We start from the raw sequence: 16,538 nt of genomic DNA on the forward strand, positions 1-16,538 counted from the left end.
TTCCTTTGGATATATACCTAGTAATGGGATTGCTGGATCATATGGTCCTTCTATTTTTAATGTTTTGAGGAACCTCTATACCGTTTTCTATAATGGCTGTACTAATCCATATTCCTATCAACAGAGTACAAGCGTTCCCTTTTCTCCACACCCTGGTCAACACTTGTGTTTTGTCTTTTTGATAACAGCCATTCTAACCGGTGTGAGATGGTATCTATCTCATTGTGGTTTTGCTTTGCATTTCCCTGATAATTAGTGACGTTGAGCATCTTTTCGTGAACTTGTTGGCCATTTGTATGTCTTTGGGAAAATGTCTATTCAGGTCCTTTGCCTATTTTGTAAATTGGATTACTTGTTTGTTTGTTTTATTTGCTGTTGAGTCGTATGAGTTCCTTACATATAGGAATGCTAGTTATAGCATTGTTTTTAAATGCAGAATCCTGGAACCAATCTGGATGTCTATCAGTTGGATAAGATTTAGTTGCTCCATAACTGTTATGGTACATGTATACTACAGAATAATATGTATGTACTAAAAAGAATGAGTTAGGTCTATCTTTACTAACTTGGGGTGATGTTCATGATATAATTTTTAGGGGAAAAATTCAGTTGCAGAATACAGTGTGCAGTGTGATTCTATCTTTCTTTTTTTTTTTTTTTGAGTCGGAGTCTCCCCCTGTCGCCCGGGCTGGAGTGCAGTGGCCGGATCTCAGCTCACTGCAAGCTCCGCCTCCCGGTTTACCGCCATTCTCCTGCCTCAGCCTCCGAGTAGCTGGGACTACAGGCGCCCGCCACCTCGCCCGGCTAGTTTTTTTTTTTTTTTTTTTTTTGAGGCGGAGTCTCGCTCTGTCGCCCGGACTGGAGTGCAGTGGCCAGATCTCAGCTCACTGCAAGCTCCGCCTCCCGGGTTTACGCCATTCTCCTGCCTCAGCCTCCGAGTAGCTGGGACTACAGGCGCCCGCCACCTCGCCCGGCTAGTTTTTTGTATTTTTAGTAGAGACGGGGTTTCACCGTGTTAGCCAGGATGGTCTCGATCTCCTGACCTCGTGATCCGCCCGTCTCGGCCTCCCAAAGTGCTGGGATTACAGGCTTGAGCCACCGTGCCCGGCCAGTTTTTTCTATTTTTTAGTAGAGACGGGGTTTCCCAGTGTTCGCCAGGATGGTTTCGATCTCCTGACCTCGTGATCCGCCCGTCTCGGCCTCCCAAAGTGCTGGGATTACAGGCTTGAGCCACCGCGCCCGGCCGAGTCTATCTTTCTTAATATATATATATATATGTATGGCGGGCGTGGTGGCTCATACTGTAATCCCAGCACTTTGGGAGGCTGAGGCAGGCGGATCACAAGGTCAAGATATCAAGACCATCCTGGCCAACATGGTGAAACCCCATCTCTACTAAAAAACCAAAAATTAGCTGGGTGTGATGGCACGCCTGTGGAGGCTGAGGCAGGAGAATTGCTTGAACCCGAAAGGCAGAGGTTGCAGTGAGCTGAGATTGCGCCACTGCACTCCAGCCTGGCAACAGAGGAAGACTCCGTCTCAAAAAAAAAAAAAAGAAAAAAATGTATGTACAGGCTGGACACAGTGGCTCACACCTGTAATCTCAGCACTTTGGGAGGCCAAGGCAGGCAAATCACCTGAGGTCATGATTCAATACCAGCTTGGCCAACAAGGTGAAACCCTATCTCTACTAAAAATACAAAAATTAGCCCAGTGTGGTGGGGCACGCCCATAGTCCCAGCTACTCGGGAGGCTGAGGCAGGAGAATCACTTGAACCCAGGAGGTGGAGGTTGCAGTGAGCCAAGATTGTGCCGCTGCACTCCAGCCTGGGCGACAGAGCAAGACTACTTCTTACAAAAAAAAGTATGTACATTGTTTATCATCTTTCTCTTCATACTGAGATATGTGTTTGATGAGGGGACTTCGGTCTATCTTGTATTATCTATGCCTAGAACGGTATCTGACACATGGTAGGTACTCAAAGGTTTTTTTAAATTCAATGACTGAATAAATGCTTGTCTATTTTTGTAAGGGCAAGAAGAGGGTGGAAGGGGCCATTCTAAGCTGCTAGTTTTAGTTAACTCTGGGGAAAAGGATAATTGAGAAGGGAGAGAAGATTGTTAACATTTCCTTTATTCTTCTTTGCTTTTTTTTTTCAGTTGTTAACAACAAACATGTTAGTTCTATAATGTAAAAAATCTTAGACTGGCCGCAGTGGTTCACGCTTGTAATTCCAGTATTTTGGGGGGCCAAGGTGAGTGGATCACATGAGGTCAGGAGTTCAAGACCAGCCTGGCCAACATGGTGAAACCCTGTCTCTACCAAAAATACAAAATATTAGCCAGGTGTGGTGGCGGGCCCTTGTAATCCCAGCTACTTGGGAGGATGAGGCAGGAGAACTGCTTGAACCTGGGAGGCAGAGGTTGCAGGGAGCTGAGATCGAGCCACTGCACTCCAGCCTGGGCCGCAGAGTAAGACTCCATCTCAAAAAAAACTTAAAAAGATAATGTGAAAGGGAGAAAAGGAGTATAAGCTATGAATGCCCTCACATGGAGAGAGACACTCAACTATTTGTCACATACACTTCTGGATAGAGAAGAGAAAAGGGCAAGACCAGATAGAGCTGTTTGGGGGTCAGAGAAGGCTGTAGGTTAGGGGACTGAGTGGGTGTGGGGAATCTTCTTTTCTTTACATTCAGTTATGTTTCTGAGGACTGACTGCTTTATCCATCTAAAAAGATGTACAAATTTAGAATTGCTCCTTTTGGTTTCAATTATGGGTGCATTCACCACTTGGTGTCTGGAACTATTTCCATTTTGTTGATACTAATGAGTAAGCTATAAATGACTGTCTTCACTCACGTGGTTGCTCTTAGTCATGTGGGACTAGTTCTAACGGGTCCATGATACCAGTGCTCTGTGTTCTCCGTATAGTATACACACCTTTGGCGAAGAGGCTGAAAGCACGTTGCTTTGGTTACTTGGTACTGGAAAAATCGAGGAGCTGTACCAGAGCATAGTTTGATGTAAGCTCCTCGATTGCTGCCTTCTTCATAATAATTAGAAGCAGAAAATATAGTCACAACCTGGTGAAAGAAAAAGAGGGTCAGGTTCACGTAAAATTATTTCTCAACAAGTCATTCAATAAGGTCAGAAATAGCTCAATTCTTAAAAAGCAAGAATCGAAGAAAGTTCATAAACCCTGCAAATCATCCAAGTCTTATGTGATTTCTATGATTGCATTGGAGGAAAACCAGGCTAGTAGCCAGTGTCCCCAGGAGCACTAACTCCTGGCCACTCAGCCAACATCCTCAACGCATGGCCCTGCAATCCTGGGTACAATTTTAGTGCCAAATCTCAGAATCCTTTTTAATGTCTGATTTTGCAAATTCTTTTTCCAAGGAGATAAATCCCCTATTTTCTTGTCTTGTAATAGTTGAGCATTCAGAACGAAATTTGTCTGGTATTTCAGGTTTTTTTCTTCTGCCTGGAGCAGAGTGATTTAGAAGGTTCAGGGCCCGAGAAAGTCAGTGCTTTAAGGGCAGAGATGCAGTGGCTAGAGGAAGGGACCACGACCATTATCTTGTGAAGGAACTAGCCTTGGGCTGTGGTAGAATATGGGAGGACACTTTTTTTTTTTTTTTTTTTTTTTTGAGATGGAGTCTCGTTCTCTCACCAGGCTGGAATGCAGTAGCATGATCTCAGCTCACTGCAACCTCCACCTCCTGGGTTCAAGTAATTCTCCTGCCTCAGCCTCCTGAGTAGCTGGGACTACAGGTGTGTGCCACCATGCCCAGCTAATTTTTGTATTTTTAGTGGAGACAGGGTTTCACCATGTTGGCCAGGATGGTCACTATCTCTTGACCTCATGATCCACCTGCCTTGGCCTCCCAAAGTGCTGGGATTACAGGTGTGAGCCACCGCACCCGGCTGGGAGGACCATATTTGTGGGTGACAGGGAACCTGGCTTAGGCTCTCTTCTGTCCTGATGAGCATGTCACTTTAGACAAGCCACTGCTGTTTTCTATCTATTTTTCTATCTATTTTCTTATTACAAAGAAACCCTAAACAATACTTGCCTTACTCATCTTGCAATGTTAGTATGAGCTGAAAATGAATTAATAGAGGTCAGAAAAACAAAATGCTGACACAGAGGGAAATGCCATACAACTTGGTATCCATTTTTATTTATTGCTGTTCACCATAGAAAAAGGTGCATTCCAGGCCAGGTGCAGTGGCTCATGCCTATAATCCCAGCACTTTGGGAGGCTGAGGCAGGTGAATCACCTGAGGTCAGGAGTTTGAGACAAGCCTGGCCAACATGAAACCTTGTCTCTACTAAAAATTCAAAAAATAGCTGGACATAGTGGCGGCCGCCTGTAATCCCAGCTTCTCGGGAGCGTGAGGCAAGAGAATCGCTTGAACCCAGGAGGCAGAGATTGCAGCGAGCCAAGATCACACCACTGCACTCCAGCCTGGACAACAGAAAGACTCTGTCTCAAAAAAAGAAAAAAAAAGAAAGAAAAAGGTGCATCCCAGGACAACTTGGGACAAGAAACCAGCTCCTCAGTCCTCACCTCTTTTAGCCTTTGATCAGACACCACTGAAGGAACACAACACACTCCATTTTAGTGGCTGTAGCTAAACTGACTACAGTGAGCAACTTGCTGGAGGTTGCCTACTGAGGAAGCTGAAGGGAAGTGTGGTTTGTGTTCTGGGCCCTGCACAGGGAACATGTAAAAAGTGCAAGAGCAAACTGGATTCACTGTTGCCTTTTATGCACTCTGTGAGGAAAAGGACATTCTCAACCCCACTGTGTGGGACAGTTGCCTTACAAGTAGTAAAGAACCAAGCCTTTCTGTCTGCCTACTTAGTGCCATGTATCAGAATTTCTGTTTCTGAGGCCGGGTGCGGTGGCTCACGACTGTAATCCCAGCACTTTGGGAAGCCGAGGCAGGGGGATCACCTGAGGTCAGGAGTTCGAGACCAGCCTGGCTAACATGGTGAAACCCTGTCTCTACTAAAAATACAAAAATTAGCTGGGTGTAGTGGCGCACACCTGTAATCCCAGCTACTTGAGTGGCTGAGGCACGAGAATCACTTGAACCCAGGAGGCGGAGGTTGCAGTGAGCTGAGATCACGCCACTGTACTCCAACCTGGGTGACAGAGCAAGACTCCGTCTCAAAAAAAAAAAAAAAAATTTCTGTTTCTGGGATTAGGGAAGATCAGGGAAATAAACCAATATCTTTTAGGACAAGGGACAGTGAGGATCTTTCAAAGAACCTAGATGAAGCCCGCCTTCTCTGGCTTCTGTTTGGTGCTAGAGAAGGTATCTTCTCATGGGCTTCTAGGCCAGACATACTCTGTGAAGAAAAGACTGTGCTTAGGGGAAGGATGTTAATGGGAATGTCACCAACAATTTTAGCTTACCTTCCCATCATGACAGATTTCATACCCTTCGGGCTTACATTCATGAGACCTGATGAGCATCTTCAACTGGTATTTATTAAGAATCTTGGAAGTAACATCTGGTCCAAAATAGCAGCCCCCTCCTCGGCCCGTATTTGGAAAACAGCCGTTTTTGCCTCTGGGATCACTCCACAGAATATCAATAATCTTGGAACAACAAACCAGATTTTGCTGTAACTTACAAGTGAGAGTATATCTTTCTAGATTCCAACTTATTTGTCAGAAATATTAACCCAAGGTATCCCAAAGACTACTTCTCATTCTTCCTTGAAAATTGTTTCAGGCCTGGCGCAGTGGCTCACGCCTGTGATCCCAGCACTTTCGGTGGCTGAGGTGGGAGGACTGCTTGAGGCCAGGAGTTCAAGCCCAGCCTGGGCAACATGGTGAGACCTCGTCTCTACAAAAAATACAAAAATTAGCCGGGCATGGTGGTGCATGCCTGTAGTGTCAGCTACTAGGGAGGCTGAGATGGGAGGATCACTTAAGCCTGGGAGGTTGAGGCTGCAGTGAGCCATGATCACTCCACTGCATTCCAGGCTGGGTGACAGACAGAGACCCTGTCTCAAAAAAAATAAAAAGAACATTGTTTCATATTCACCTCCTCCATGAATATCCAATACAGCAATAACAATAACCAAGAATCAGCCCTTGTCCTTTTTTTTTTTTGGCTTTAAAAATTCCATCACAATTGTTTGACAGTTGTTGAATCTACAAGGTTCTTTTCTCTTAAAAGAACTTCATTGTCACATTCAGGGGAGAAATTAGTCCCCACAATGCCCACACGTTAGGTGTGTCTTAATACGTTCAAAGACATAAGGTAGGTCTCCTGCTATGGCTCTGGGCCAGGTTTTTGTCCTGTTGAGCACATAGCCTGAGGAAGCCCTTGCTGTTTCCCAACACAAATGTGGAAACCTGTTCATCTGAGGGTGTCTCCTAGAGCATCTCCTTCACCTTTCCCCCTCCATGGTAAATACATTCTCAGTTTCAGCAATACATTTAGCAACTGTTTTCCACAATGTGTTCTCCTAAATCCACAAGTGTTGTATTAGTATAACATTTCCTTTGGGGCGCAGGAGAGGCAAATGCAGGTTACATGATGTCCAGGACTGAAGATCCAAATTTTTATTTTTATTTTTATTTTTTTTATTTTTTTTATTTTTTATTTTTTGAGACGGAGTCTCGCTCTGTCGCCCAGGCTAGAGTGCTGTGGCCGGATCTCAGCTCACTGCAAGCTCCGCCTCCCGGGCTCATGCCATTCTCCTGCCTCAGCCTCCCGAGTAGCTGGGACTACAGGCGCCCGCCACCTCGCCGGCTAATTTTTATATTTTTTTTTTTAGTAGAGACGGGGTTTCACCTTGTTAGCCAGGATGGTCTCGATCTCCTGACCTCGTGATCCGCCCGTCTCGGCCTCCCAAAGTGCTGGGATTACAGGCTTGAGCCACCGCGCCCGGCCAAGATCCAAATTTTTAAAATCATTTTTCTGCCGGGCACACTGGCTCTTGCCTGTAATCCCAGCACTTTGGGAGGCTGAATCAGGAGGGGTGCTTGGGTCCAGGAGTTCAAGACCAGCCTGGGTAAACATGGCAAAACCTCATCTCTACAAAAAAATTTAAAAAATAAAAATTAGCCAGGTGTGGTGGTGCACGAATGTGTTCCCAACTACTTGGGAGGCTGAGGTGAGAGGATTCCTGAGCCCAGGAGGTTGAGGCTGCAGCGAGCCACGTTCATGCCGCTGCACTGCAGCCTGGGCAACAGAGCAAGACACCGTCTCAGAATAAAACAAAATAATATTTTTCATGAAGATTGGAGGCTCCCTCTTTGTGGCTCTCATCTATCTGTAATGTTTCTTTTCTTTTTTTTTTTTCTGTGATGGAGTCTCACTCTGTTGCCTAGGCTGGAGTGCAGTAGCATGATCTCGGCTCACTGCAACCTCCACCTCCTGGGTTCAAGCGGTTCTCCTGCCTCAGCCTCCTGAGTAGCTGGGATTACAAGGGCCTGCCACAACAACTGGCTAATTTTTGGTATTTTTGGTAGAGACAGGGTTTTACCATGTTGGCCAGGTTGGTCTTGAACTCCTGACCTCAGGTGATCCACCCACCTCGGCCTCCCAAAGTACTGGGATTACAGGCATGAGCCACTGCGCCTGGCCTGTAATGTTTCTTTATTGAAACTTCTATAACAGCTTAAAGAGTAGTGAGAAAAACTCTCTCTGCCATTAAAGCTATACAACCTTGAAAATCCTCCCTGGATCTCACTTTTGAGATCTTTAGAATCAGGCATTTGGACCAGTTGACCTGTAAAGTATCTCAGATTCTAACAGACTGATTCTAACAGTCTCTATTTTCCACGTTTCTTTTTTTTTTTTTTTTTTTTTTTTTGAGACGGAGTCTGGCTCTGCCGCCCAGGCTGGAGTGCAGTGGCCGGATCTCAGCTCACTTCAAGTTCCGCCTCCCGGGTTCACGCCATTCTCCTGCCTCAGCCTCCCGAGTAGCTGGGACTACAGGCGCCCGCCACCTCGCCCGGCTAATTTTTTTGTATTTTTTAGTAGAGACGGGGTTTCACCGTGTTAGCCAGGATGGTCTCGATCTCCTGACCTCGTGATCCGCCCGTCTCGGCCTCCCAAAGTGCTGGGATTACAGGCTTGAGCCACCGCGCCCGGCCTTCCACGTTTCTTTTGAGTGCATGAAAAAGCAGGCATGTGAAGTTGTGCAGTTATTCTAGTGGGTCCAAATCAGGTCTGGAGAACAGGACCAGGAATTGCTAAACATGATTGTACACCCATTGATAAGTATGGTATGGAAGAGGAGCTAGAAATAAGTAAGGAAAAAGACAGTGAGGTGAAAAGAGCAGAACTGGCAGGAGAGCTACCCTGGAATAAGCACCCGGTCAGAACTAGAGAAAAGAGAAACCCTGTACCAGGCCCACATCAGACACCTGCAGAGTTTTTGATGATTGAAGTGGCAGTTACAACCACCCAAAGAAGAGTCAGCCCAGGGCGCTCCTCTCTCCCCACTGAATGTCGACATCAGCACAAGCGTACTCTATGAATAAATATAATGGAACCCCTTTACTTTGCTGGTGTTTATGACAAAAATAACATTCACATTTTCGACTGAGTCAAATCTGTCTCTTACACCATGACGTCATGTTTGAGGACATAATTTGACCTGTAATATAATAATGGAGGAAAGTTGGAAATCAAGGAGTTGTGCTTTGTTAGGAGGGGATTAAGCTTTCAATTTCTACATGGGATGCAAATCATTTATAGCCAAAATTACCCCTGGGAAACCTCTTAAGTTACCCTTAACATATATAGTTGCCCCTCAGTATTCAAGGTGGATTGGTCCCAGGACCACCTCCTACATCGAGGATACTAAAATCTGTGGATGCTCAAGTCCCTCATATAAAATGGCATAGTATTTGCATATAACCCACACCCATCCTCCTGTCTACAAATGGTCCCTGACTTACAATTTTCAACTTCACAACGGTGCAAAAGCAACAAGCATTCAATAAGCTCCTTGACATGATGGAATTATGTCCAGATAAATCCATCATAAGTCAAAGAGTATCTGTACTATAAGTCATCTCGGCCGGGCGCGGTGGCTCAAGCCTGTAATCCTAGCACTTTGGGAGGCCGAGACGGGCGGATCGCGAGGTCAGGAGATCGAGACCATCCTGGCTAACACGGTGAAACCCCGTCTCTACTAAAAACTACAAAAAATAGCCGGGCGAGGTGGCGGCGCCTGTAGTCCCAGCTACCTGGGAGGCTGAGGCAGGAGAATGGCATGAACCCCGGAGGCGGAGCTTGCAGTGAGCTGAGATCCGGCCACTGCACTCCAGCCTGGGCGATAGAGCTAGACTCCGTCTCAAAAAAAAAAAAAAAAAAAAAAAAAAAAAGTCATCTCTAGATTACTTATAATACCTAATACAATGTAAGTGCTATGTAAATAGCTGTTATGCCATTTTAAAATTTATATTGTATTGTTATATTGTTTTCTTTTTTTTTCCAAATATTTTCAGTCTGTGATTGGTTGAATCCACAATGCAGAACCCTGTGCATATGGAGGGTTGACTATACATGATTGTATGTATACAACTCTATACAATAATATGGATATGTGAATGTTTTATATATATTATATAGATAATATGGAAATGTTAATATTTTATATATGTGATAAGTATATGAAAATAAAATTTTCCAGTATTTTTCTCCTTTATTGCCATATGCAATAATTGAAATTTACATAAATTCAAGGTACATATGATAGGACTCTGTTGAACTAGAATAAGCACTGGCCAAAGAGTTAGCACTTCAAGTAATCACCTAAGTCACCTTGGGCAAATCACTTATCATATTCAGGCCTTAGTCATCATCAATGGAATGAGGAAGATATATCTAACACTCATTTTTCTTTGATTCTGACTCACAAGGGGTATCAATTTTTTTTTTTTTTTTTTGAGACGGAGTCTCGCTGTGTCGCCTGGGCTGGAGTGCAGTGGCCGGATCTCAGCTCACTGCAAGCTCCGCTGCCTCCCGGGTTCACGCCATTCTCTCGCCTCAGCCTCCCAAGTAGCTGGGACTACAGGCGCCCGCCACCTCGCCCGGCTAGTTTTTTGTATTTTTTAGTGGAGACGGAGTTTCACCATGTTAGCCAGGATGGTCTCGATCTCCTGACCTTGTGATCCGCCCGTCTCGGCCTCCCAAAGTGCTGGGATTACAGGCTTGAGCCACCGCGCCCGGCAAGGGGTAACAATTTTTAAGAACTGAGCTTGTCCTTCAGAATCCATTCCATGAGTTCCGCATTTCTTTTTTCTGTCTAGAAATCATTTCCTTGACTAGGTTTACCCAGATCGTAGTGATAACGTAAGATTAATTCCACAACTCACAAACAAAACAATTGCATAAAAGCCCCTTTGTTGGCGAAACAAATTCCTCAGTAGAAACCATCTCTTTCATCTCAACACACATTATCCTCTGAAATGCAGGAGCCTTGGGGTGATCACTGCATGAAAGACTAATTAATTCTTTACAACGTTCTTCCCTGAAAATTTTCAAACAAAAAAATGGGAACGTTTTACTGAATTACAGCTTTTCTATGACCTGATCAACAAAAATCTATTTGTGTGTCAGCCTTTTTTTTTTTTTTTTTTTTTTTTTGAGACGGAGTCTCGCTCTGCCGCCCAGGCTGGAGTGCAGTGCAGCTGGGACTACAGGCGCCTGCCATGTCGCCCGGCTAGTTTTTTGTATTTTTTAGTAGAGACGGGGTTTCACCATGTTAGCCAGGATGGTCTCGATCTCCTGACCTCGTGATCCGCCCGTCTCGGCCTCCCAAAGTGCTGGGATTACAGGCTTGAGCCACCGCGCCCGGCCGGCGTGTGTCAGCCTTTTAAATCTCCTCAATCTAAAATAAATCCTTCAAGAAGCACCTTGCACATGTCTGCAGCTCTGAGTAATCCAGTCTCCAAAAGTGTGCTTCGAGGGAGAGTTAATAGCTCTGAAAGGTGTATCTAAATGCTTCTCTTCTAAAACATTAATACTATAGATTCACTATTCTTTCATATTTTCCCTTAGTTATACATCCTCCCTTCCAGCTTTTGACCATGTCATTTTAAATTATTTAACTAATTAATTAATTTTTTGAGAGAGAGTTTTGCTCTTATCGCCCAGGCTCGAGTACAATGGCGTGATCTCAGCTCACTGCAACCTCTGCCTCTTGGGTTCAAGCAATTCTCCTGCCTCAGTCTCCTGAGTAGCTGGGATTACAGGTGCGTGTCACCACGCCCAGCTAATTTTTGTATTTTTAGTAAAGATGGGGTTTCACCATGATGGTCAGGCTGGTCTGGAACTCCTGGCCTTGTGATCCACCTGCCTCGGCCTCCCAAAGTGCTGGGATTACAGGTGTGAGCGACCACACCCGGCCTAGACCATGTCATTTTAAAAACTATGCTCAGGCCAGACGTGGTGGCTCACCCCTGTAATTCCAGCACTTTGGGAGGCCGTGGTGGGTGGATCAAGAATGAGGTCAGGAGTTCGAGACCAGCATGGCCAACATGGTGAAACCCTGCCTCTACTAAAAATACAAAAATTGGCCGGGTGTGGTGGCAGATGCCTGTAATCCCAGCTACTTTGGAGGCTGAGGCAGGAAAATTGCTTGAACCTGGGAGGCGGAGGCTGCAGTGAGCGGAAATCACGTCATCGCACTGCAGCCTGGGCGACAGAGCAAGACTCCGTCTCAAAAAAAAAAAAAAAAGCTATCGTCAGCCCAAACCTTCCAGCCAGGGATCCTAGATTTCTTTAGATACCTTCCTCCTGCTCCCTGTCCACCCTTTAGGCCTCATTGAATAAGGGCTGACTAAAGTAGGTCACATCATTCCTGAGAATGCCTGTCACTCTCATCTATCCCTTCAAAAAAAGAGCATGGACATTCGAGTCAACCTCAGGATCAAATCCTACTCTATCACTCCCTAACTAGCCAAGAGACCTCAATCAAGTCATTTCCCTCTTGGGAGCCGCCTCAATGCAGCTGACTACGTTATTTAAAATTGCAATTTTTACTGGGCACCGTGGCTCATGCTTGCAATCCCAGCACTTTTGGAGGCAGAGGAAGAAGGATCGCTTGAGCCCAGGAGTTCAAGACCAGTCTGGGCAATATAGTGAGACATCGTCTCTACAAAAAAATCAAAAAATGAGGTGGGAGAATCACTTGAGCCCAGGTGGTCAGGGTTGCAATAAGCCATAACTGCACTACTGCACTCCTACCTGGACTACAGGAGTGAGACCCTGTCTCAAAAAAAAAAAAAAAAAAAATTGCAATTTTGTCCCCAAGACCAGTTTTCTTGTTCTCCCCAACTCTGCTCTAGTTTTATTTTTCCCATAGAACTTATCACTTAAGGCCGGGCACAGTGGCTCACGCCTGTAATCCCAGCACTTTGGGAGGCCGAGGCGGGCGGATCATGAGGTTGAGACTATCCTGGCCAACACAGTGAAACCCTGTCTCTATTAAAAATACAAAAAAGCTAGCTGGGCGTGGTGGCGGGCGCCTGTAGTCCCAGCTACTTGGGAGGAGAATGGTGTGAACCCGGCAGGCAGAGCTTGCAGTGAGCCCAGATTGCGCCACTGCACTCCAGCCTGGGAGATAGAGCAAGACTCTGTCTAAAAAAAATAATAATAAAAGAACTTATCACTTAAGATATCGTATCATTTATTTATTATTGTATTATTTATCATCTAACTCCTCCCCCTAAAATGTAAGCTCTGCAAGGTAACTGATCTTTATTTAGTCATTGACATTTCCCAGAAGCCTAGAACAGTGTCTGACACATAGTAGGTGCTCAATAAATACCTGTTAAATGAATGAATAAAGAGAAGGGAGTCATTCAGGCTATAAATAATTTAAATTATTTTTGAAATCTTTTTGGCCTCTGTCTCCTTGTAAGTCTGTCTTAAAGAGTATCATATTCATCTCTGTACAGTGACTTAACTCTGATTAAATATATCCCCACATCTCAGTGAACATAAGGGAAAATTTAAACTATAGCACTCTGCCAAGAATTATGAATTTCCATGACTACAAGACAAAATAAAGAGTATATGATCTTTATACAAAACAGCTCATAGATATTAAGAAATAAAGTAATTGTGAGCTCTGTTTTTATCTGGAAATTTCGGCTCCAGCATAACTTATGTGTGTGTTTATCCACTATGTACCAGGAACTGAGGAAAGAAAATTAGGGGCACAACTGAAATGATTAAACATCAGAAATGAGGTTCTGGCCCATTTTACCCAATGTCAGCTCCGATCATGTGTGTGGGGTCTGCAAGATGCCATATCTCTATTGTTTGGGGAGCGGGAGGTTCTGTTGTGGAATAACGAGCCCCAGTCTCCTTCCTCCCACTTCTTAAGGCTCTAACTCATCTAGGCTTTCTTTTTTTTTTTTTTTTTTTTTTTTTGAGACGGAGTCTGGCTCTGTCTCCCAGGCTGGAGTGCAGTGGCCGGATCTCAGCTCACTGCAAGCTCCGCCTCCCGGGTTTACACCATTCTCCTGCCTCAGCCTCGGAGTAGCTGGGACTACAGGCGCCCGCCACCTCGCCCGGCTAGTTTTTTTGTATTTTTAGTAGAGACGGGGTTTCACCATGTTAGCCAGGATGGTCTCGATCTCCTGGACCTCGTGATCCACCGTCTCGGCCTCCCAAAGTGCTAGGATTACAGGCTTGAGCCACCGTGCCCGGCTCATCTAGGCTTTCAGAGGCCACAATTTTCTTTGTGTGCAGCTCCCATTTCTTTAACATTATCTTCTTTATTCACCATAATCCTAGAAGAGCTTGTTCTAACCTTCAGTCTTTGGGATTTGGATGTCAAGGTTTAAGGAGGCATCCTTTCCTACTTGCTATGAGATGCCTCTCATGCTTACTTGATTTTTAAATATTTTGGACTCGCAGCCAATGAAGAATACCATTTCTCCCTCTGTCTTTCTGCCTACCTCTCTGTCTCCTCATTGATTAGGGTATATACACCAGAAATCACATTTTAGTCAACATTTTCAGCAATCAAGGTATAATGGTCCTAAATCAAGAAATAGAGGTTTCTTTAACAATTACTGAAGGGAAGTAAGAAATTCAACACTGTTTGGTAATTGTTTGACTATGTTTCCCAGCTACAGATGTAACCAATATCATGTGGGCATGTGTCTATGTGTACTTGTGACGTTGCAAATGCATGTATGTGTGTTTATATCTGAAAACGAGAGCTACTTCTTATGGTTATGATTCTATCTACAGGAAGAACACTTTTATCATTAAGCATGAGTCCATTTCCAATAATTTTATTTCAGTTCTTTCAGAACAGGAAACCTGAAGAAGAGTCTACAAAAGACCTTTCTAAGAGGTCATAACATTCCCATCCAAGAAGTTGAAAAACAGTGTTCTCGGGCCGGGCACAGTGGCTCACACCTGTAATCCCAGCACTCTGGGATGCCAAGGTAGGTGGATCACCTGAGGTCAGGAGTTCGAGACCAGCCTGACCAATATGGTGAAACTCAGTCTCTACTAAAAATAGAAAAATTAGCCGGGCATGGTGGCGCGTGCCTGTAATCCCAGCTACTCCGGAGGCTGAGAGAGGAGAACTGCTTAAACCCAGGAGGCGGAGGTTGCAATGAGCTGAGACTGCGCCACTGCACTCCAGCCTGGGTGACAGAGTGAGACTCCATCTCAAAAAAAAAAAAAACCCAAACAAAGAAACAAAACGCAGTGTCCTGTAACATCTTCTCCTACAGTGAGAGACATGGTGTGGCCTAACAGTTAAAAATGAGAAGTGTAGAGTCCAACAAATTTGCAATCAAATGTAGACCCATCATTTAGAAAATTATTCAACTTATGTGAGCTTCAGTGTCTTCTTTTGGGAAACAGGAATAATATTATCTACATCACCAGGTTGCTTTAAAGATTTAATGACATAATACACATAGCTGTTGTTCTTAAGAACTCATCCCTGCCATATGGGGTAAAAACTGACAAGAAAGCAGTTAAAATGTAGGACTGGAAATTTAGAAAAACGCCAGGCCGGGCGCGGTGGCTCAAGCCTGTAATCCCAGCACTTTGGGAAGCCGAGACGGGTGGATCACGAGGTCAGGAGATCGAGACCATCCTGGCAAACACGGTGAAACCCCGTCTCTACTAAAAAAATACAAAAAATTAGCCGGGCGAGGTGGCGGGCGCCTGTAGTCCCAGCTACTCGGGAGGCTGAGGCGAGAGAATGGCATAAACTGGGAGGCGGAGCTTGCAGTGAGCTGAGATCCGGCCACTGCACTCCAGCCTGGGCGACAGAGCGAGACTCCGTCTCAAAAAAAAAAAAAAAAAAAAAGAAAAACGCCAAATTTCACCAAGACAAATGAGCTAGAGTACTCAGGAGTGATCAATACATTCTTGTTGGATGGATGAATGAATGAGAGGAATATTTATAGATCTTACTCCATGCCAGAAGCTGCCAGAGACTCCAGACAGGCAGCTCCGGATATGCACGCTGTCACAAAGATGAGTACACGGCTTATTGCCTTTACATCCATGTTTATAGACATACTAAGTACAGGTCTCAAAATGACAACATAACGACAGGAATGGCAGTGTTAGGGGCTTGGCAGACCCCCTCCCCAGTGAAACAACCATTTAACGTGTGAACATCTTTTTCTTTAAGATAGGGTCCCGCTCTGTCGCCCAGGCTGGAGTGCAGTGGCATGATCTCAGCTCACTGCAGCCTCCGCCTCCCAGGTTCGAGCAGCCATGCTCCTGCTTCAGCCTCCCGAGTAGCTGGGACTACAGGCATGCACCACCACGCCTGGCTAATTTTTGTACTTTTTAGAGATGGGGTTTTGCCAAGTTGCCGAGGCTGGTCTCCAACTCCTGGGCTCAAGCAATCTGCCCACCTCAGCCTCCCAAAGTGCTGGGATTACAGGCGTGAGCCACCATGCCCAGCGGAAAATCACTTAAAAAAAAATTAAAACAAAGCCACTGGAAATTGTCCTAATGGCATGCAGCATATGGAGAAACATTTAAGAAAACTTACTAAATTTTGATACCAACAGAGTGTGTGGCATTTGAGCCATGAGCTACTCTAACTCCCTTCACTGATCAGCATGAAGGATGCTCTACTTCGAGTGGACGCATCCAAGATGGGGCTCCTTCTTCCCCAAGCTCCCAGCAGAGGGTTATGGTTTTGCCCCAGAAGCAGCAAGCTGATGAGCATCCCTCATTCCCCCCAGCTCTGCATTACAGAAGCTGGATTCCAGGCAAGCACAGCAGAGAGGACTGGGGTTCACTTCCCCCACTCATTGGGCAGAAGCCCTATCCTAGGCATGGCAGCCTGCAGGTGCTAGACCCCAACTGCCCCCACACTTGCTCAATCATAAGGAAGAGGTGCTATGCCAGGAAGGGCAAGCCAAGAAGACCAGGGGCTATCATCCCTGCCTACTACCCCGCTTGTGGAACAGGGCTGTCACTGGAGGAAAAGTGGGTCACTGTCCCTGCTCCCAGCTGCAGTGTGATGGCACAGTGGTTTGGCCCGGGGGA

General features: G+C 45.4%; 1 protein-coding gene across 4 annotated transcripts in view; it reads right to left on the bottom strand.

Annotated features, from left to right (window-relative positions):
• The window catches only part of PPEF1 (protein phosphatase with EF-hand domain 1), a 142,871-nt gene that overhangs the window by 19,599 nt on the left and 106,734 nt on the right, over positions 1-16,538 (bottom strand). For all 4 annotated transcript variants that reach the window (XM_033201556.1, XM_033201555.1, XM_033201558.1 and 1 more), the window contains 2 exons: positions 5,432-5,617; positions 2,944-3,086 (listed from right to left, as the gene is read on the bottom strand). In XM_033201556.1, the coding sequence (XP_033057447.1) occupies positions 2,944-3,086; positions 5,432-5,617 (329 nt within the window). The remainder of the gene's footprint in view (positions 1-2,943; positions 3,087-5,431; positions 5,618-16,538) is intronic.

The sequence above is a fragment of the Trachypithecus francoisi genome, unplaced genomic scaffold (genome assembly GCF_009764315.1).
Source record: "Trachypithecus francoisi isolate TF-2019V2 unplaced genomic scaffold, Tfra_2.0 Lachesis_group6, whole genome shotgun sequence".
NCBI classification, from domain to species: domain Eukaryota; kingdom Metazoa; phylum Chordata; class Mammalia; order Primates; family Cercopithecidae; genus Trachypithecus; species Trachypithecus francoisi.